The sequence below is a fragment of the Plasmodium berghei genome (assembly GCF_900002375.2).
Source record: "Plasmodium berghei ANKA genome assembly, chromosome: 14".
NCBI classification, from domain to species: Eukaryota; Apicomplexa; class Aconoidasida; order Haemosporida; family Plasmodiidae; genus Plasmodium; species Plasmodium berghei.
Window position 1 is genome coordinate 531,865 of NC_036172.2, and position 23,751 is coordinate 555,615.

Consider the following 23,751-nt stretch of genomic DNA (forward strand, 5'->3'; position numbering starts at 1 on the left):
AATTTGTTTCATAAAGCTATATATATTATTAATTATTTTTCCCATTTTTTGACATTTAATACACCTCATGGATACATAAGTATTTCATTAATTGATTTGCATATTACCCCCTTTTAGTGATTATTTTTTATGGGGATTTTTCATGTGTCATACTTTTATTTATTCAATACAGTCATATATATGCATGCATATTTATACAGATACAGTGATTGGAACAATATTTTTATGATAATATGAAAATATATTCTCTATGAATTTAATTTTCTTAAAAAAAAAATTATATATTTTATTAATACATTTTAATTATGGACATAATTTATCATTTTTCTATTTTATATATTCATAATACCGTACTTATCTTCAAACGCCTTTTCCGATTTTTAGAATGTCTATATAGTTGTTTCACCATTTGTTATAAAAATAGATAATAAGTTTTGGGCATATCAATATTAAAAGAATATTGTAAATTAATAGGAAGTCAGTCAGAACATAGAATTAGTTATGTTCCCATTATTGGTTCATTCATAATTTTCATTTGTTATAATAAATTTTTTTGTTCACATTTTTTTGGGGTGAAGGTAGATGTATGGTGCTTTTTTTATTTCATATGCACCGATATTATTTAAAATATTCTATCGTATTATCAGGCTGTAATTTCTTTTATCCTACACATTACGTTGTGACTCTTTTTAAAGGGGGGTATTTAACTTTCTCAACAATTAAAGGATACCATTGGAATTGGAAAAAAGTAACAAAACATAAAAAGCTGTTAATTTTTTATTTTTTTTTCGTCTTTTACATATATATAACATCGATGTATATACATACGTCCTTGCAAATATATACATTGCTACACTTAATAATTTTATAAAATAATAACAGTTTCTATTTAAAAACCCCTCTTAAACATTATTAACAGTATAATGACAATATATTAATAAAACAATATAAATTGGCTATTTTTTTAATTAGCCCTAAATTAATATTAAAAACTTGGCATGCACAATATATCTCATGTGTATTAATTTTTTTTAATTATATTATTATTTTCTCATTTTTTTTCTGTATAATATACATACATAATATTTATATTTTATCTCTTATTTTTTTTATTTAAAATGTATATTGGGGGTTTTTATTTTTTCACAAGCTCTCCATTTTTTAATACACAATTTAATAGCATCCCCATTAAGCAACTAAAAAATTTGAAGATTTTTAAGGTGAAATATATTTAACTTTTACAAAGAGACTAAATGGAAAATAATTATTCATGCTATGAATAAACTGATAAAAAGAAAAAAAAAAAAAAAAGTCAAATTAAAAAAAATAAATGATATGATGAATGTTCTCTAATATGAGTGATGACATATCAATAGAAAGTAGTTACTTAAAAAACATTTTTAAAAGCACAGACAAAAAAATAAAATTATTTAAATTATATTTAGAGAAAAAGTTAAACATTAATTCGTATTCGCTTGGGGAATTTTCTCTTAAACATGATGAAAAATTTAGACGAATATTTTTTTCCAATATACTAAAAGAGCATATAATAACAAAAAGGAAAAAAGATAGATTATATATAGTCAATGAAGTAGTTATAAATAAAGACTTTTTTCAAAACTATTTTTATTTTCAATATTTTTTACAAAATGTTTTATTATTTGAAGATTTACGATTAAAAAAAATAGAAAATAATTTAAACAAAGATGTTTTTTTTAAAGAAAAAAAATCATCTTTAATTAACTGGAAGCAATGCTTTAGTCATATAAAAAAAAAGTTAAATGAAAAAGGAGTGGACAAAAAAAGTAAAATTTATAAAAATTCAGTCTTATTGTTTAATTCAACCAAATTTTCATATGAAGATCAAAATTGTTGTGATTATTTTTATAGTCTAAAAGTATGGGATATTTTTTTTAACTACGTTTCCTTTGATTTTTTAAACTATTTGTTGTCTAACACCCTTATATTTATATCCGACTTTTTTTTTATTAATTCAAATGAATTACTTCCAATTCAAACTTCCTTTTTTATTACACTAAGCCACATTGAGTTAAAATGGAAAGGCAATAAAGAATTAGAGAAAAAAATTATTTTAAAAAAAAAAAAATTATTTTATAACACAAAACAGATCAAAATAATTTATAAAAGCAATTCTACACAAAATGTAAATATTCAGAAAAAAAATACAAATCAAACACATCTTACTAAGGAACCTGAAACAACTGAAACTACAAATTTGGTATCTCAAAAAAATAACAGTGATATACATGCCCCAAATGAAAGAGATAATAATATGACAATTTTGAATAATTCTAAAAATAAAAGAGTTAATGAAAAAAGGGATAATGAAATAGATAATATGAGAAAATCTAAGAAAATAAAAACTTTTCATAATAGTATTGAAATAAAAGAAAGCAAGTCATTAATGTGTTCAGAAAAATATATAGACAAACTAAAACATTTGAAAAAAATATATAAATATTTGCTTAAAAAAAAAAGTAATAAAACTTATTTTAAAATTCATGATAGTCATTCATATATAAGGTATTTGTATTTAATTCAATGCAGTGGAGGAATTTTGAAAAATGATTGTTTAGAAGAAATGAAAGAAATCATAAAAAAGAAAAAAGAAATACTTAGAAACGAGAAAAAAAACAAAAATATCCAAAATCATATAATAAAAGTTATTAAGAAAGATCAAATAATAGAAATTGAAAACAACGGATTACACAAAATTGATACAAATCAAAAAATAGAAATAAAAAAAAAAAAACTGCCAAATATTTATTTCTTTCATAATAATGATAAAAATGAAAATAGACATTTTAATAATGTTACTGATAGTTTGAATATGTGTGATTATGAAATGGGTACTGAAAAAGAGACTAAAATGTTAAACGATAAAAAAAAATGGAATAAAATAATAATTAACAGAAACAACATTTTACAACATAATACTACGAATAAATATAAAAACTTTTTATTTAATAAAAATATGATTTTTGATAAATTAGAAAATTTGCCTTTATTTATTTATCATTTATTAAACTATATTTGTACATCAAATCAAAAATACTTTTTTCATAATAATTTTATAGATGAATATAAGCAAAAAATACTAAAACAAATTAAATGTAATACAAAAAAAAACGACATTTCTCATTTCGTGTATAAAAAGGAAAATACAAAAACATGTAATGTAGTCAAAGAAGGTAATAATAATAAGGAAAAAAATATTTATTTTCGGATTAAAAAAACGAAAATACTTAAGTATATCTACTACCATTTTTCTGAATTTTTAAATAATGTCAGGAATACAAAATTTGAAAAAATTTATAATAAGCATTTTCCTAAAAAAATAATGAAAAACAAGATAGCAAAAATATTTAAGACAATAAAATCGATTATAATAAAAAAATTTCATATTATTAATGTAAGAAAAAATAGAAAATTTATCAAACAAAAAATATATGATTATTTTTTTAAAAATTGTGATTTTCTTAGTTTTTCCTTTAAAACTTATAAAGTTATTGATTTTATTGTGCATGTTACAAAAAAGTGTGTGCCTGTTAAACTGTTAGGTAGTAGATATAATTTCAAAATTTTTTTAAATAATGTCAAAAAATTTATATTATTGAATTATAAAGAAAGTTTTTCTATGGATCAAATAATGAAACATGTAAAGGTTAAAAACATTTTTAAAAAACAGAAAAATAATATAGAAAAAAGGAAAAATGCAGACAAAAATAAAAAAAATATACCAGATAAATCAAATATTATTACACCACTGAGCAACATTTTAATGGAACCATTTCAAAAAGATATTTCAAAATGCTCTAGTTATAATTTATATGAACATAAAAAAACAAATGATGATAAACAAAATCGATTTATGAACTATTCATCAAAAAATATATCTTTGTTTCAAGAATTAAAAAGAAAATACTTTGATAAAAAAAAAAAAATAATTTTAGCCATTCAAAAAAGACATTTTTTGAGTAGACTTATATATTTTATTTTTAATTATTTCATTATGCCATTAATGAGAAATTTTTTTTTTTTGACAAAGTCAGAGCATACTATTTATAGAACTATTATTTTCGATAGAAAACTATGGAACTACTTTACAAAAATTTCAAATTTTTGTTTATATCATCAAAACTTTCGAAATAAAAAAATTAAAAAAATAAAAGAAACCAAACCAAAGCAAGTTCATCAATTATTGAAAAAGCAGGGCATAGAACAACATCTCAATCGATTTAAGCTTTTAAAAAAAAAAAAAAATATATCATTCAAAGGAAACAATAGCATTCATTTTGTTAAATCTATAGGAAATAAAGAAACAGGAAAAGATAAACACACCAAAGATACACTTTTTAAAGATAAAATAATAAAAAAAGGAAGCACCATAATGTGTAAAGAAGTTGGAAAGGTAAAAAAAGAAAAAAAGGAAAGAATGCCTGAATGTAAAAAAATAAATAATTTATACAAAATAAAAGTTCTTAACAAAAAAAATGTTAGACCTTATTTAAAAAAGTTTTACTACAAAATTCGAAAAAAATATTTTTCCTTAAAAAAATACTATATTAAAACTAATAAAAATATGATTCCTACTATGTTGAGAAAGTATAAAGAGTATATCAATTATACGAATGATAAAAAATTCCTTCTTATATATATGGGAAAACGTTTTTTCAAAAAAAAAAAAGTTAATTATATTAAACTTTTCTATAAACTGGTAATCAAAATTGAGAAGAAAATTAATAAAATGCAATGCAAAAACTCGGTAAAAAGGAAACGAAAAATAAGTGAAATTGAACATATGGAAATCAAATCGAAAAAACGGTCAGTATCATGTATTGTTTCCAACCCTGATCAGGTCCATAACCAAAAGAAGCGAGGGGGAAGAGAACTGAATACAAAAATAATAGGAAAAAGGAAACGGTCTGACAATAATAATAACAACAATAATGGTAACAATAATAACAATAATAATGGGGAAAAGAATGTGCCTCAAAATGCTGTTTTTTCAGATAACAAAATAAATATGAAAAAAATATATATGCACAAAATAAAGAATATGATCGAAAAACGTAATTTTTTACTAAAGCTTAATTGTATTAATAATTTTTTTTCAAAAAAATTACGAATTAATTGGATACCTAAAAAAAAAGGATTAAGACCTTTGATAAATTTATCAACATTGAACATTCCTGAAAGTGTAAAAGCCAGAGTCACAGAAATATTAAAAAACAAAAAAAGCAGTGAATTTTATTATCATAATATATTAGAAAATTTAGAAAGAAAAAGGGAAAAGAATAACCCTCTTCGAAAAAAAAAATATAATCGAAAAAATTATAATCCAGTCTCTTTAAATAATATTTGTAAATTTTCTCTTAAATGTTTAGGAAATGCTAGAAGCAATAATAGTTGTTTATTTAAAAATACTTTGACAAAAACAAATGAAATTGAATTAAAGCTAAAAAACTGGTTAGAAGATATAAAAAATTGTTTTTATCGTAAAAAAATTTATAGAAAATATATAAAAAATAAATTACGGAATAACAAAATAATTTATGCATATATATGTGTTGGTGATTTTTCAAATTGCTATGAGCACATAAATCATAATTATTTATTTAAATTTTTGAAACTTTTTTTTGATGAAGTATCAAATTTTGAATTTGTATATTTATTTAAAAGATCATTTCGTTTATATAATAAAACTATCAACAATTCACTCCTGTCTTATTATCCAGTAAATGTTAAACATTTTGGTATGCATTATATTAGAAATCTTAGAGAAGTTATAATTAAATCAAATAAAAATACAATACATAATTTTTTATTAAAGCAATTATTTAAAAATGCTTCGAACACAGATTTGTATATTTTCTCAGATTCTTATAAAAGTGTTCAAGTTGAAAAAAGAGATATTTTTATGACAATAATAACGATTATTAGATATTACTACCTTAATATATATTTTAGCATAAAAGAGTTAAAATTAAATAAAAATAATATTTTTTATTTTCAAATATTTCAAAAAAATAGCAAAATAAAAAATAATGTTTATTTTAAATTAAAAAACCAAAAAATATTTCAAACAATTCAGCAATTTCGCCAAAGCAAACTTTCGCCTCTTGAATCAATTGAAAAAAATACCCCAAATAATAAGTTAGAAAAAAATGATAAAAATAACAAAATTGAAAAATCGGCACATAGGAAATTAAATAATTCGATAAACGATTCTATTATTAAACCTATTTCAGAATTAAATAAAGAGTCCAAAGCAAATGATATAAATAGTTCTTTCCCATTTAGAAGTAATAGTACATGTATTTCTGCAAGTGCCGAAAATGGAAGTCAATGTTTTGGGAGTATACTAAATAACAATATAAATAATAATATGAAAAATAACATGATTAAAATTAGTGACAATATTAACAATACTCCAGATATTGTAGAGCATAATATTAAAAAAGAAAATAATTTAGTTATTTTACAAAATGATAGAGAAAGAGCATTACCTATTTCTCAGTCTAACGAATCATTTAATTTAGGTGATAAAATAGAAACAAATAAAATATATCCCGAAAAAAAGATTTTAACATTTTTAGATAAAAACATTATTAGTAATATATGCGGACTACCACAAGGATTTAGTTTGTCTAATATTTTATGTTCTCTTTATTATGCATATTTAGATAAAAATAAAGAATTTCAAAATATTTTATGTGCAGAAAGAAAAGAAAGTGACAAAAAAAATAATTCGATAAATAAAAATATATATTGTAACCCTTTAAATACCAATTCATTATTGATCAGATTTATAGACGATTTTTTATTTAGTACACTTAATAAAAAAAATATTAAAACATTTAAAAATTTATTATTAAAAAGAAAAATTTGGGGAGAAAATATTAATTCGTCGAAAACTAAAATATTTAAAATACCTCTTATTTATAAAAGTGATTTATTTATTTACAACATCTGGGATAAACAAAATAAAGAAAAAAAAAAAAAAAAAAAAAAATTGAAAAGATTGTCTCGAAATATCTTTCTTAGAAATACTAACAAATTATCATCAAGAAAGTTGAAAAACTCTTTATTAGCTGCATATAACTCGAATACTAATATTTTAAAAGATCACAAAAATGAAGAAATGTGTAATTATACAAATTTACAAAAATTGGAGATAAACAGGGGCCAACCACAACAAGTTTGTAGTAAACCTATAAAAAGAAATTCACATCCAAAAACAGTAGGAAATGAAAATATTAAGACAATTGCGAGCACACAAAAAAATAAGGGGAAAAAAAGAAAATTAAAATTGAGAAAGAATAAATATTCAAAATTAACAATATGTCAAATTAAAAAGGTAATAAAAACACTATGCATAAAAAAGGTCAAATTAAAAGAGAAATCGCCTGAAAAAGGTCATAAAATTCAAAAACATATTAAAAGATTAAAAAAATTAAAAAAACTGAAAATAAAAAAAATGGAAAGAGAGGTAGGGGAAACAAATTATATAAATGCAGCTCGATCTATCAGATCTATTGAATGGCTAAATAATTCATATATTTTCGATTTTGTAAATAATTCAATCCATAGTATATCATATCCTTGGAAAAATAAAAATGATGCAACAATTAGGAATCATATACATTTAAATAATATAATAGGAGAAAAGTGCAGTAAAATAAGCTTTATGAAATTTTTAGTGGAAAATAGAATAATGAGAAATGTTATATCAAAACAAAAAAAATATATATCATTATATAAAAATAAACAAAATGTATATTTTTGTTATAAAAATAATTTCATATTATTAAAAACATCTATATTAAAATTTATTTGTTCTATTAAAACATTGAAGCATATGTTTAATACATTTTATAATCCGATTTACAATACAAAATTTATTTTACATTTAATTTCATATATGAAAAAATGTTTAATAAAAAATAAAAATCTTAAATTTGTTAAATTGTTTTTAATTGAAACAGCTATTGAATCATTACAATATGCTAAGGTGTTTCACCCAAATCATTTTATGTTTCGATGTCTAAAAGTTCTTAAAAAAATTAAAAAAAGATTAATAAATAAATATAAAAAAATTAAAAAAAAAAAATTACTAATTCAATATAGAAATATGTTTAATGTTATTAAAAGGGAGTTATTTAATTCCTGGCCATGTATGTTTAAATTAAGGGAGGCTGTCGAAGGGCGAAAAAAAAACAAGTCCAAAAGGAGGAAAATAGAAAATAAAAAAAATTAAAATAATAAAATGAGAAAATATCCTAACTCAGTAGCTAGTTTCCCAATTCTTTATTAATATATGTCAAGAATTGTTAAGGCAAGCAAAATGAGCAAACAACACAAACAAAATAAACAAAAAAATATAACTATTCAAGGAATATCGCCCCCACAATAGTAAAAGTATATGTACACATATACTGTTCAGCAAATTATTATATGCAGTATTATTTACTACAAAATTTAAATGCCCCCTGAACCCCGAGTTTGTTAATTATTCCATGCTCATTTTTTTTATTTTATATTTTACATATGTTAAATATAATTATGCGTAACGTATATATATATATATATGTATGCACATTTTATATACACCCTACTATACCCGATTGATTTATATCTCCATGTTTACATTTTTTTTTTATAAAACTTTTAAATATTATAATCTTGGTTTTGTCTCTAACGATATGTTTGAAACCTTTTTAAGAGCTTGGAGTTTTCCACCTTTTCCCACTCTAATATTCAACAACCCTTTTTTATTAATATTATAAAGTGTATGTGATATACCTTTGTAGTAATATGGTTTGGGATTATATTGATAAGAACTCGGTTCCCCAGATTGTTTATATAAAAGAAATGGATTAGGCTCAATAACTCTTGAAGCTCTCCATTTGAATGGTCTTATATTACTATAATAATTTTGATATTTTCTTCTAATAATTCCATGATATTTTTTGAATGATATTTTATTTTGTTTTCTACAAAAATAGATAACATTTGATGGTATTTCCAGCAATTTTCTATTTGCTACATTCCAGTATTTTGGAGCAGGCATAACTTTTTTATGTGGTAAATAATTTCTTGACACATCTTCAATTGCTTCACTAAATATTTTACAAGTATTTAAGTCTTTATCAACAAAAGATATAGAATTAATATTATAAATTGGTAATATAGTATTTATTTGTAATAATGATTCAATTGATTCTTCAATAAGTATACTGCTCGAATTTTTTGGAGAATATCCATATATACCTGATGATATATCTGGTAATATAATTGAAGATATACATAATTCATTTAATTGTTTTAGTGAATTTGAAAAGGCATATCTTAATTTTTGAGCAGATATATAGCAATTACCTTGCCAAAAATATGGCATAATTAAAAAAGCTAATAATTTAACTTTATCACTAACATTATTTGATTTTGTTAATATTAAATCACCTGTTTGTAATTTTTTCGAATTTTCGATTAATTCTTTAAAATATTTTTCATTATTAATATCTGATTGTCTATTAATATAATTTTCTTTATGTTCATTTAATATATCTATTCTTTTTTTTATTAAACTTTTTATTGATATAAAAATTTCTTTTACTAATTCTCTACCCCCTTTTTGTAATATATATGCTCCAAATCCACTTAATGGAATAAAATTCGAAACCATTGGTATTAGCATACAATCTGCTTCTTCTTCTAATATATCATTATGAATTACTTTTATGATTCCAAATTGATCTAGTATGATATTTCCCATTTCATGTTGATATTTATTTTTTCCTAAATCTACATCTAATAAATTTATCTCATCATTTACTTGTTCATTTCTTCTTTCAAAAAATAAATCATTTATTTCACTTTTTTTGTTTGGATAAATTTCTTTTATCATACTTCGATTTTTCCCTTCTAATATATCCAATGATCTCAAATAATCAACATGTGATTTTAAAGCCCTATCATGTATTGTTTTTAATTTTTTATTTAAGTACGAACTTCCAAAGTTTCGTTTATTAAGGGCAAATATCTTCGGCATATTTTTTACTATCGTCATTTTAGTATCATTTTATTAAATTTTATTCATTTTACAAGTCACTAATTAATTTGTCCCTTTTATGTATATATACATCAATTATTTTCGCGTATACACATCAAATTATTTTCACATATATATATCCATATGCATAGGCATGTTATAATTGTGATTTACTCTTTTTCTATCCACTAATACGCAACAAAAATCAAATTTTATTAAAAATTCTGGATGTATAGCAGAAAGTACACGCAAATATACTTATGCTCGTGTATATGTTATATTTAGTAATATGTGAAAGAATATGCATGAAAATTACATGATGCTACATACAACATAGGGTATATTATATAGCACATCAAATTAATAATAAACAATACTACAATTATTATTAATTATATATTTAGGTTTATTGTTTATAAAAAATGAGAAAATCGCCTCATATTTTTTCTGTGTAAATAATTTGAAAATTATTTTACGAGCTTTTTATTCACTCACACCAATTCACAAGTTAAAATAAACTAAATAATATGAAAAAATATATATGCCTTTTTTCATGTATTTATGGTTCCTATGTTTGCTTATTTATTTGTTTTTATTTTTTCATATATATATATAAGTTCAAATTTATATGACTTTATCGAATTTTTAATGAACAGTTGGGTATGCGATATATAAAAAATATAGTAAAAAATTAATAATAATAGAACGGAAAAACAAAAATTTGGAAAAACTGAAAAAATATATATTTAACAGATTTTAATAAAAATAGGTTTGTTATGTCATTTTATTTTTTATTTTTTGATTTGCCCCTTTAGTTCTCCTTTATTTAAAAATGGTATAGATTCTCCAAAGTTTTTTTCACTAAACAATACAATGAGGTTTTAATGAAAATGTTTATGAGTCTAAAGATTTTCTATAACCATTCAGTTCAAACACCTTTATAATATCCCTTATGACATCACCTGTATCTAATCCTTTTATTCCATACTTTGAAAATACTAGAGATAAATCATGGGATAAATCATTCATTCCACTTTCTATACTACTAAAATCATAATCAGGATTAATATCGGGATTGGATTTTAATAAATTTCGTAATAATGTTTCATCTATAAAAGGAAAAAATAAAGAAAATAAAATAAACTGTTTAATTAACACATTGTTTTTTATATATAACATTATATTAACAAAATAAAATACCTTCCTTCTTAAAATAAATCGATTCATCGGCTGTTCTACTAGCGTCTAAAAATTTCACACCTCCAAAATTTTTCTTACATATTAAATTTATATTAATACCAGCATGGCTTTTTATTTTATTTATTGAAAATAACTTCCTAGTAATAACAAGTACCATTATACATGAATGTGTTGAGTATATATGTGTATGTGTGTGTGTATTGTTTTTATTTTTTATTTCGTATTTTTTCAATGATAGTGAAATGGGAGTATTAACAAAATTAAACTAAAAGTAGTAAGAGGGATTACACATTAATAAGCATGAAATTATAAATATTATATTATTATGTTATTTTTTTTTTTTAATGTACATAAAATTTTAAATATTGAATATAAGTTTGTTACTATATTTTCTAAGCATTTAAACTTTTAGAGAAAAAATAATGAGTGCTAATAAAAATTGTACATATACATATTCTATAGTTCAATAGCTTTTATTATTTACTCATCAGTTTTTTTTATGATGTGATGGCTATTCCATTCAGCAATTAAGCTGTATATATAAATATATATTATGCATATATACATTTATGCAAATGTGTTTGATTGTGTTGTTGCAAATAAATATTGTTTTAAAAAGAAATAAGAACAATTATACTTTTATTTATTGCTTTTCATTTTTTCATAATTTTATTTTTATTTGTTATTAATTATATGCATTCCACAATTTTTGTTCTGTTTATTCCATCGGGATTATAAAATATAGCAAATTGCATAATATTTTTTGTATAAAAGCTTTTAAAAAAATACAAGAAAAAAATGGAATATAGTTTTTCAAAAAATAAAAAGATAAATAATAACACAAAAACAAATCACTTTTAAATATATCATAATTTAATGTATTAACAAATTTACACAATGTATATAAAAAATTAACATGCCAGTGATATATTAATAGGCACACATAATTCAACATATTCAGGTGTAAACTTATGGTGAGGATTAAGTAAAGAAGGTATAATATATTTGTTTAAATGAAAAAAAAAAATTAAACAATTGTTTTTATTTCAAAAAATGATTTAATATAGTATATATGAATTATTGTTAATATAATTAATAAAATAATTTCTATTTCTGACCATATTATCAATTGTGAATTTATTTTATCATTAATTTGCTTGTATAAATCTGCCTTTTCCATCATCCTCTCCTGTTGATCCAAAACTTCCAAAAACTAAAAAAAAAAAAATATATTAATTTTTTCAATCATGTTTATATATATATATATACGGAATAAACACCATAATTAATAATAAATCCACAATAAGAATATAAATATATATATCCATATAGACCCACTAATAATACACATAATTTAATATACTTACTTGGGAATACAAATCAAATGCTTGGCCATTTATTTTGTCAACATCATCTTTTGTCCCTATCTCTGTATCATCTTCATCATGATTTTCTTTTACTCTAATAGTAAACATTATTGTAAGTTCTATATTTTTTTTATTATCATAACAAAAGGAATATGCTCCGGATTTCTCGGTCTGGATTTTGTATGAATATAGAAGAAAGAATAAGAATATAAGCAAATAAAAATAGTATATATATGTACATGTATATGCATTGGGATAGCTGAATATGTTGGTTTATTTATTCATTTGCGATATCAAGGAAAAATAAAGATTTGGTCATATATGTTAAAATGAGGGAGCACAGTTTTAATTTATTTCATTACCTTAATATTAAAACTATCTTGTTTGTTTTCTGATTTAAAAACGATATCTTTTTTTTTATCATTTATGCTCATAATAGTTATTGAGCAGCTTTTGTATTTTTCCATTATTTCATAAGATCTAAAAAGTTTAAGTTGAATTATATAAATGTAAAATAGCATTTTTAAATTCTGAATACCCATAAATGATTTATGCATATATTCACTATGTGTATACATAACATTTGTATTTATCTATATATCATATGCTAAGTTTCCAAAACAAATATATTTTATTTGTATATACCCAACAATAGCGTTATTTTTCGAAACCTTGAAATAAAAACAATCATTCTCTAAGGGGCGTATAGTAAAATGAGTACTAAATGCTGTGTGAAGAAAACACACCCAAATGCATAATAATGATAATATTAGTTTTCTAGGAAAATTCATTTTTTAAATATAATTTTATGACCTTTTGTATAAACGTTTTCTTTGTTGTTTTAATATAATATTAAAATGGTTTGTACTAAATATTATATTTTTATATCCCAGTCTAAACAAAGCATACTCATTATACGATATTATTTATATTACTCTTTTTCTTGAATATTATAAATATATTTTATCGAATTTACTCGTTTTTAACTAACAAAATGTAGCTTTAATCAAAGCTATATAATATATACGTAATTTAAAAAAATTATTTTTTGTAATCACAAAAAAAAAGGATAATGTAATAAAATCTAGCCATTTAACTCATATATTTTTTCAAAGGTTTATAACTTTCTCTAATTGACAATAACTAGTATAAATAAAAAAATATACAGTTATTTAGTATATTTTTGAAAATCAATGTAAAAAACAAACAAATAAATAAATAATAAGCATATAATTCGCTTAGCAATGCGCATATATCTACTATATATTTAATATATAACAGGGACTACATTTTAAATATTGTTTAATTTGTTTCATTCTTTTTACATATTTAAAATATATATGCATGTATAATTATATTTTTTGAAATGCTGCAAAATTTTCATTTACATGCTATATATTTTTTTTCTCTCTCTCATTTTCATATTTTTGGATATTAAGGAAAATAAAAATAAGAAATATTCAAATAAAATTCAAACTCATGAGCATAAACAAATGGTATATAAAAATATTTTGTGAAAGATCAGAGAATAAGGGCATATTATTATATATGCTTTTTCTATATGTGTGTATATTGGAAACATGTTTTATTTAAAATATTTTATTAAATTATATTTTTAAAAAATGCCAGGTATATCCTGTTTTGTAAAACGATGTTATGGATCAGAGAAAAAACGAACAATAAACCCTCTTGTTTTAATATCAAACAATCAAAATATTTACTTTAATTTATCGTTGGAAAATTTTATTTTAACTAATTATAACGAGCTATTAAACTATTTAAATGTTAATACTATTGAAAAATATAACAAACCTGTTTTATTTTTATGGAGAAATAACAAATCAATAATAATAGGAAAAAATCAAAATATATGGAGTGAATGTGATTTGGATAATATTAAAAAAAATAATGTTTTAGTAGCTCGACGATTTACAGGGGGAGGTGCAGTTTATCATGATTTAGGAAATTTATGTTTCACCTTCTTAAATAATAATATAAATAAAAATAATAATTACAATATAATATTAAATACTTTGAAAAGTCATTTTAACATTGATGCAAAATTACATGGAAGAAATGATATAACAGTAAACGATAAAAAATGCTCAGGATCTGCATTTAAAAATATTAAAGACGTTTTTTTACATCATGGAACAATATTAATAGATATAGAAAAAAATGTTTTAAATAAATATTTAACTCCTAACAAAATTAAATACATAAAGCATGGAGTGGCAAGTGTAAATGCAAGGACGGTTAATTTAAAAGAAATAAATAGTAATATAACATGTGAAAATTTATGTATAGCTTTAATTAAAGAATTTCAAAAATTTTATAATATATTTGAAACAAATCCTAATACAAAAAATATCAATTCTAATCGTACAGCTGATAAAAATGGTGAAATATTTGAAGGCATTTCTGATAACTTTTCTATAAATAATGTTAACCAACAAAATAACACTAGCTTAATTAACAACAACGATGTTATATCAAACAATTTAAATGTTCATTATATTGATACAAATCAAAATATCATAAAAAATCCACAATTTTTAAAATATTATAATTTATTAAAAGATTGGGATTGGTGTTATGGTAAAACACCTAAATTTCAAAACACATTTTGTAAACAATTCAATTTTGGACGATTAGAAATATGCTTTGATGTAAAAAATGGATTAATAAAAGATGGAAATGTTTTTTCAGATGCATTAGACATTAATTTAATAGATCAACTTAAACTTATTTTTAATAATGATATTAAATATACCAAAGAAAGTATAAATGATTTTTTAAAAAATATAAAAGTCGAAAATAAAGAATCCTTAGAAGAAATAACTTCATGGATATTAGAAGAACTCTAAATCAATTTTTGTTCTTATTTTCCTTAAATTTTTATGCTTTAAAAAAAAAAAAATATATATCCAATACTTTAAAACATTTAACAATCAATTTCTCTTTTACATCCATATAATTCATAAAAAAAATTGAAAATTTTTTTTACGTAAAAGTGATCATTCATTATATTAAAAATGGCCCAATAGTTTTTAATAATTAAAATTTTTCAAATTAATTTAATATTATTTATATAATTTGCTCTCTTTTGAGGTCGTAAGTTTATCATCTTTTCTACTGTTTGCTTTATTACTAGTTATAACCCTTTGGAGAAATATTTTTTTCATATCAATATTATTTAAAATTTTTTAACTAATTATATATATTTATTTGTCTTTAAATTTGAGTTAATTATTATTTTATTTATGCAAAAACAAATAATTTTTATTAGGCGAAATAATCATATTTTTATGAAATGTACGCACACGTATGTATGCATGTGTGCTAAACGCAGTATGTTTTTAAAAAAACAATATTAAAAAAATTTTAATTTAATTAAAACAATTACAATTAAGCATAAGATCGGGCATAAGCTATGCTTGTCCAAATAGTTACCTCAATAAACATAGCTTTTGATTTCACTTATTTCAGTTTACATAATTTAGTGACTATTCCTCAAAAAGGAATTTCTCATATACACACCAACACTTTTATTTTCTATGATTATATGAAACTCACTTTTTAAAAATTTACTAAAAAATTAATATTCTTGATCGAACCATATATAAATGATTCATTTTATTTAATAACTTTCTTTTCTTAATATTGCACAAAATTTACATCACACAGACAATTCTGTCAGTTTTCTTCATCATTTTCTTCATCATTTTTTCCATCATTTTCTTCATCATTTTCTTCATCATTTTTTCCATCATTTTTTCCATCATTTTCTTCATCATTTTTTCCATCATTTTCTTCATCATTTTCTTCATCATTTTCTTCATCATTTTCTTCATCATTTTTTCCATCATTTTCTTCATCATTTTTTCCATCATTTTCTTCATCATTTTCTTCATCATTTTTTCCATCATTTTCTTCATCATTTTCTTCATTTTTTCCATCATTTTCTTCATCATTTTTTCCATCATTTTTTCCATCATTTTCTTCATCATTTTCTTCTTCATTTTTTCCCTCCCCATTTTCGAGTGTTTTTCTTTTTATGATTTCCTTCAAGTTGTGAAATTCTTTGACCCAGTTTTCTTCTTCAAATTCCACCTCATAATTGGCTGATTCGATTTCTTCAATTTTTTTACTTATAAATTCATGTGTAGCTTTTTGTAATGTTTTCATTTTTTCATTGAATTTGAATGGGCACCAAAAAATAGTTGGAGAAGTATTAGTACTAATAAAATTTTTCATTTTATCATAATGATTAATTAATGACATTTTGATAAATTTTCCTTCATTTTTTTTTATATTTTCTTCTATTATTTTAATATCATTAATAAGTACATTTGTTTTTTTTTCTATATCAAATATTTCATTTTTTTCGATTTTTTTTTTTTCTTCTAATAATTTTGCTTCTACTCTTTTATTTTGAGTCTGTTGCATTATAATCGTTTTATTACCTTTTTCATCTTCTAAAGCATCCTTTGCTTTTTTTAGATGATCAAAAAGAAAACTTTGTAACAATCTTTTATTTCGGGTTACTGTTGTTTCATCTTCATTTAGCTTAGGCTATAAATGTGCACAAAATATAATAAAATAAAACAACAAATATGTAATAAAAATAGCAAACAAGTGCAAGTACAGAGAATTGAGCATATGTAATAACAAATAGCTTACTCGTTTTTCTATTTCAAAGTTTGGAACATTTTCCTAAAGTATAAAAAAACATAGAAATGTATATTCCGCCATTATTATGCAGTATAATGATACATAACTTTTTTTAAATAAATATATATTAGAAAAATAAAGCATTTTTTATATCAATTCATCATTTTTTTTTTCTTTACCAAGTTTTCATTTCTGGACCCTCTTTTTTTGGGCTCATTTTTTGGATGGTTCTTTTTTTCGTCTAAAAAAATATTTACATTATGTATACATTTTAAGCATGAAAAATATGGTTATTCTATTTAAATAAAACATATTAATGTGCTAATTAAAAACAAAATGTATATATATATATATATATATATATATTATATATGTGCATGGGGATATGCACAATCACAACTGTTTTAATAATTGTACCTAAGCATAAATGGGTTAATCTATTTATGTTATTTAATATTTTCGTTTTAATATTTTCTCTTTCTAAATAATCCTTCCTTATTGTTATTTTTAGCTTATTTTCTTCTGATAAATATTTTTTCATTTTATTCCATCCAGAAATGTAAATTAATTTCCCTTTTAATAATATCTCACATATATTTTATAAAAATTTACAACTTTTTTCTATAGTTTTTTTCCCATCCCTTTCCTTTCAATAATTTTGAGGACGGTGATTATATATATATTATTATAACTTGTATATTTGTGTATTTTTTAATGAATTTGACATATTTTTATATCCTTACATTACATATTCACAGATAAATAAATATATGTACATATGCGATCATGCATAATATCGAATGTATTTAATGTTCTTCTATTTTGATAAACATTTTCCTTAAATGCATATTACATTATTTTTTTTTTTTAATTATTTCATTTTCAATGTTAATTATAAAAAATATATTCCATCTATTGGAATAATCATTTTTCTAATTGTAGGTATAGTATGCTTTGTTATTTTTACTATTTTATTTCATATAAAATACATCGTATATTTATATATTATATGTTTATATTTTTTAACATTATCACTATTATAATATTTTCATGGATAAAATGAATATAAAGAATGGAAAATATTTTTAAAAAATATAAATCTTATATAGTATAAAATTCCCATAATATAAATTAAAATTTTTGCAAAAGAAAAATTTTACACAGTCCTAATGATGATTGAAATAAATGAAAAACACACTTATAATTTTTAGTATTATAATTAAACACAATAATATAATTATTTTATTATCCCTTATTTATATCAATTTATAAATTTTAAGAGTTTAAAAAAAATTATGAAAACAAAGTAAACATGTTTATATCTTAATTTTCTTTCTATTTTTTTATCGTTGTTCCCCTTTTGTTATAAAAGAAATATAATATTGCATAAAATAGCGGTTATACGAAATGTATTCCAAATATATATAATAGTCATAAAAAGTTGTTAAATAAAATGCATAGAATAACAAAATATATGACAACTTTTGTCCTGTTTTTTGGGGTATATAAAATATAACACTTTTTAATAAAAAGCATCAAAATTTACATTATATGTTTTATTATTACGTTATTTCTATTCATTTTTTTTTATATTTCGTCATTTTCAATTTCTTGTATATCATGTTTATCAAGAATAGTTACCAGAACTTCACGAGTAGAAAATTCCTCTTGTAAAGATTTTTTATTGTTTATACATTTATCATTATAAATTAAAATTTGATCTTCATCTTTTATTTTTAATTTTTTTTCAACGTGTTTCTTTAGCATCGCAACTGAATCCAAATGATTTAATTCAATACACTGTTATTGTTGTAAAATATGAAAAGAAACAGCAATGTATGTATATATATATTTACTTATTTATTATTTATTCGCTCTTTTTCAATTTTATTTTAGGCAATTATAATGTTTACTTTTGAAATATAAACATATTAGTATATTAAATATATGTTCATAAGGAAAAACTTTGAATATATACATGTTTATGGACAGGAAAATAAATAGAAAATTGTAGACAGCAAAAATTATTATTTAAATATCCATTTATTAATTTTTTTTCCTTACATGCATTTTCCCCGATATTTGATGAAATAAATATATTAAGAAAGGAGATGGAGGTGGCTCAGGCAATACATAAATTGTATCATTAGGTTTGATTTTATAATATGAAAATGTTTTTTTTAAATCAATAATTTTTTTTTTAAATTGATATAAAAAACCTTTATTTTCTTTTATTAATTCATTTCTTCTTAGCACTTCGTCAATTATATCATAATCTTCATATTCAATTTTTTTTATAAAATTACCAACATTTTTTATATTTATAGTTTTGGTTTCTTTGGTATTTTTATATTTGCATAATTCTTCTAACTCTTTCATGCTTAGTAAAGATAAAAAATTACTATAAAATTCATATTTACAAATATTAATTTAGTAATATGTGAATATTACCTCCATGCATATGCAACACATTTGTGATATGGATCTCTATATATTTACGAATATGCGTAAATTATTTTATTCATTTATATTTATACAGATAAGCATAATATGTTTTACTTTTGAGTTTCATATAAATGTTTGAATAATTACACAAAAGGAAAATAAATGCCTCACACTTATTTAAATACTTTTTTTTTATCATGTCTTTTTATAATCATAATTTTAAAAAATGACTAAATGAAAATATTCGTATTATTATGCATGTTTGATAATACTATTAAAAAGATATGCAAATATTATAAAAAAATAAAATACAAATTTTTTATTCATATTAATGTAATGTAAAAAGCAATTTATAATATCAAAAAAAAATATTCCTTATAATGATATTTTTAAGATCCGTTAAAAATATTATTATAATTTGGCGCTTCACTTTTTTTTCTCTTTTTTCTTCTCTTTTTTGGCACTATGCCAAATGACTTAAAAAAAATAGACAATTTCAATTATATACACACACACCATTAATGAAAAACAAACGTGAAAAAAGGGCGAGTTATTTTATGGAAAATTAAAAAGCAATAAACATAGCAATATCAATAACTAGTGACGACTTATTTATACTAAATGACTATTGTATTATATTTATAAGGTATGTAGACTTTTAAGATGTATCATATTTTATTAAACAGTTGCATATATAATATATATAGCAAATTTATTATTGCATTTTCCTATTTATAATATCACATATTAACTTTTTTTTGTAAATAAAAAAAAGTACAGATCGAAATTATAATTTTGCCTAAGATTAAGCATTTATAATAATTTGAAAAATTATATAAAATGTGATAATTTTTCTTTGTTTTAAAATATAAAAAATTTAAACAAGGTATGGATTCCAATTGAACATTTCTAGTTTCTCTCAAGGATTTGATTTTTTCCCTACAAAATATATATGTGGAGCAATTTTTTTTTATTTGTTCAATTTTGTTCAATTTTTAGTTAGGATATTTTGATTATTTCGACATTGTAGCATTAAAATTGCTTAGAATATTAGTGAATAAAGGAATTTACATTTTTATGGAAATAACATCGTTTTAAAAATTGCAAACATAATATTTATGCTAAATAATTATATATTATTGGTTTATATTTATTTAAGGCTAACTTTGTTCAAATACTAACAGTTATTTTTATGTGTATTATTTGTGTATGTTATATGGGCGGGTTGCATATACGAATAACTATAACTAATTTTATTTTGCTTTTTCCAAAGATTAAAAAAAATTTTATCTCGCAATTATTTTACATATAAATATACTTGTGCATATAGATTAACAAAAATTATAAAAATTCGTAAATTGTTTAATTTCTACAATTCTAAATTAAAGCAAAAAAAAAATACCCTTATTTTTTGTAATAAATTAAAATATTTTTTTTTGGTAATATAAGATAATAAAAAAAACTACGAAAGAATATATGCTAAAGTAAAACCTTTTGCACATACTGATTAAATGATTAAAGAAAAATAATGCATTTACGAATAACATAAAAATAATAACCAACATTTAAAACAAAATACCCCAAATTATGAAAATACAAATTCCAACTATCAAATATATTTATTGAAAGATGATTGCACCTAATTTATTTTGTTCAGAATGCAAAATTCGCAAAATACTGATAACAATGTAAAAAATATACAAAGAAATGTATATACATTTATTACACATGCTTATATATATAAAACGATATAATGTTCTTTTATAAGAAATTTATTACATTTTTTTTATGCTTATTTATTTTTTCAACATTAAATTGTAATTATAGGCCATTTTTGTTGAAGAGGTTGTAAGAGATTTTGATCAAAATGAAGTTTTCGAAGAAATAACGACAAAATTTATTTGGGAACAGGGTAAATGATACCCCACCAAATTTTATTTTATACATGCATGTTCATAAATGTGAATATACACCTACATGGTCATAAATGTAAATATATACATGCATTGTTTTCCTATTCTACATACGATTTTAGATGTTGAACGGTCATGGAATTTACTTGTTGAAAATAACGGTATATTACAACATGTCAATCAGGAAACATATGACGAAAAAAATAAACAAAAATATAAAAAGAGCCAAACTTGCTCCCTAAGAAAAGGAATATTCAGGTTTAGAAAAAATTCATTATCCATTTTTAACCGTTACATTCAATATGTATACATATGTGCATATCTATTTAGTTCCATAAATTTTAAAATATTATTATTTATTTCATTTAATTGTAATAGGAATGTAATAATATTATTTGATATGTCAAGTTGCATGAAAGAACGGGATTTCAAGCCAAACAGAATAACCGTTATCCTTGAATGTGTTGAGGTAAAGACAAACTAGTTTGTTTATTCATAAGTTAATTTGAGCAAAGCACTCTTTTTCTTTATTAAAATTTGATCGATATTATGTATACGTTTTTTTCTCATTTTTTCCATCCTAATTGGATAGATATTTCTAAAAAATTTTTTTTTCAAAAACCCAGTGGGGCATGTTGGAGTAGTAGCATTGAAAAACAGCTCAGCAAAATTAATTCAACAATTGACATCAAATATAGATGATGTTTTAAACTCATTAGTAAAGGAACAAAAAGAAGGGCTTCAAGGATCTCCATCATTACAAGAAGGCCTTGAAATTGCTCATAATTTATTAATGGATATGCCTTTATATGGAACAAAAGAAATATTAATTATGTATGGATCTATAAGGACATGTGATAAAAAAAATATATTAAAATATTTAGATTTGTTAATAAAAAATAATATGTATGTAAATTGTATATCAATAGCTCCTGAAATGCATATATTAAAACATATTTGTGAAAAAACAAATGGTATTTACAAAATATGTACAAATAAAAATATTTTAATAAATGAAATAAATCAAGTTGCTGAGACTCCATTGTGGATGCATGGAATGGAGCCTCAATTAATTCATATATGTTTTCCAGTAAAAAAAAAAATTAACACACAAATTGTATGTTCTTGTCATAATATTTTAAATACTGATACATATATTTGTAATTTTTGTAATAGTTATACATGTAAAATACCATCTAAATGTAAAATATGTGGCATTCATTTAATTTCAATGCATGACCTTTCACATATTACAAATAGTCTTCAAGCATCTCCATTATTTGTTGAGATTAGAAATGAGCAAAATAATCACACACATTGTGCATCATGTAATCAACTGTTGTATGATAAAGTATCTCAATGTACTAAATGCAAAAATATTTTTTGTTTGGAATGTGATGTTTTTATTCATGAAGATTTAAATCAATGCCCTTTTTGTTTAAATGATGAAGATTAATGTGCATTCATTATAATCCCATTTTTATTTTCAAAATGTGGCGAATAAAAAATGAAAAAATATCATTTTATACTTTCAATTTTCCATAGTAAATTCATAGAATATCTTCAAGCTAGCTAAACAATTGCCACATGTTCATAAAAAAAAAAATATGTACATAACATATATAAAACTGTAAAATAGCTATCTATAACATATTAAGTGCTAAATTTTTTAACATTCAAAAAGACCACATTTATTAAATTTTTCAATTTATTCAAATACTAAGAAAAAAAATAATAATTCATCTCCAATTTTTAAAATTATAGAGATTATAAAAAACATATGAAGCATATTATATATATTTTTATTTTTTTTATATTAACTATATTGCAAAAAAAAATATATAATAATAGCAATCAAACTAAATATTTGCATCCTACGATATAGTGTTTCAGCCTTGTTTATGTAAGTTTACATTATAAATTAATTTTTATAATCACACACACTCGTACTATCCCGTTTATGTATATCACACATATATGCATGTTCAATATAAAAAAAATAGAAAAAAAATAGCGTTATGTAAATAATGATCCAAATTCTTGAAAATTACACATGCAAAATGTCTTTATTTTTTTA

The 23,751-nt window shown here is 21.4% G+C and overlaps 8 protein-coding genes across 8 annotated transcripts; 3 read left to right on the forward strand and 5 right to left on the reverse strand.

Annotated features, from left to right (window-relative positions):
- Window positions 1-1,342: 1,342 nt before the first annotated feature.
- PBANKA_1412600 (telomerase reverse transcriptase) lies at window positions 1,343-8,281 on the forward strand (the record flags this gene model as incomplete). Its single annotated transcript, XM_034567454.1, has 1 exon — window positions 1,343-8,281. One exon carries the CDS (start codon window positions 1,343-1,345, stop codon window positions 8,279-8,281), a length of 6,939 nt encoding a protein of 2,312 aa, XP_034423949.1.
- A 417-nt stretch (window positions 8,282-8,698) lies between these two features.
- PBANKA_1412800 (MACRO domain-containing protein, putative) lies at window positions 8,699-10,093 on the reverse strand (the record flags this gene model as incomplete). Its single annotated transcript, XM_034567455.1, has 1 exon — window positions 8,699-10,093. The coding sequence occupies one exon, from the start codon at window positions 10,091-10,093 to the stop codon at window positions 8,699-8,701; it is 1,395 nt and encodes a 464-aa protein (XP_034423950.1).
- An 876-nt stretch (window positions 10,094-10,969) lies between these two features.
- On the reverse strand, window positions 10,970-11,432 carry PBANKA_1412900 (conserved protein, unknown function; the record flags this gene model as incomplete). The annotated part of the gene is made up of 2 exons (XM_034567456.1): window positions 10,970-11,184; window positions 11,276-11,432. 2 exons carry the CDS (start codon window positions 11,430-11,432, stop codon window positions 10,970-10,972), a joined length of 372 nt encoding a protein of 123 aa, XP_034423951.1.
- An 870-nt stretch (window positions 11,433-12,302) lies between these two features.
- PBANKA_1413000 (transmembrane emp24 domain-containing protein, putative) lies at window positions 12,303-13,433 on the reverse strand (the record flags this gene model as incomplete). The annotated part of the gene is made up of 4 exons (XM_034567457.1): window positions 12,303-12,488; window positions 12,643-12,813; window positions 13,005-13,122; window positions 13,288-13,433. The coding sequence occupies 4 exons, from the start codon at window positions 13,431-13,433 to the stop codon at window positions 12,303-12,305; spliced, it is 621 nt and encodes a 206-aa protein (XP_034423952.1).
- Window positions 13,434-14,264: 831 nt separating this feature from the next.
- PBANKA_1413100 (lipoate-protein ligase 1) lies at window positions 14,265-15,509 on the forward strand (the record flags this gene model as incomplete). The annotated part of the gene is made up of 1 exon (XM_034567458.1): window positions 14,265-15,509. The coding sequence occupies one exon, from the start codon at window positions 14,265-14,267 to the stop codon at window positions 15,507-15,509; it is 1,245 nt and encodes a 414-aa protein (XP_034423953.1).
- Window positions 15,510-16,338: 829 nt separating this feature from the next.
- PBANKA_1413200 (pinin/SDK/MemA domain-containing protein, putative) lies at window positions 16,339-17,857 on the reverse strand (the record flags this gene model as incomplete). Its single annotated transcript, XM_034567459.1, has 4 exons — window positions 16,339-17,217; window positions 17,326-17,358; window positions 17,496-17,557; window positions 17,734-17,857. The coding sequence occupies 4 exons, from the start codon at window positions 17,855-17,857 to the stop codon at window positions 16,339-16,341; spliced, it is 1,098 nt and encodes a 365-aa protein (XP_034423954.1).
- A 1,046-nt stretch (window positions 17,858-18,903) lies between these two features.
- On the reverse strand, window positions 18,904-19,695 carry PBANKA_1413300 (ubiquitin-like protein, putative; the record flags this gene model as incomplete). The annotated part of the gene is made up of 2 exons (XM_034567460.1): window positions 18,904-19,116; window positions 19,381-19,695. 2 exons carry the CDS (start codon window positions 19,693-19,695, stop codon window positions 18,904-18,906), a joined length of 528 nt encoding a protein of 175 aa, XP_034423955.1.
- Window positions 19,696-21,419: 1,724 nt separating this feature from the next.
- On the forward strand, window positions 21,420-23,130 carry PBANKA_1413400 (general transcription factor IIH subunit 2, putative; the record flags this gene model as incomplete). The annotated part of the gene is made up of 5 exons (XM_034567461.1): window positions 21,420-21,449; window positions 21,589-21,673; window positions 21,797-21,932; window positions 22,053-22,143; window positions 22,267-23,130. 5 exons carry the CDS (start codon window positions 21,420-21,422, stop codon window positions 23,128-23,130), a joined length of 1,206 nt encoding a protein of 401 aa, XP_034423956.1.
- Between the last annotated feature and the right edge of the window lie 621 nt (window positions 23,131-23,751).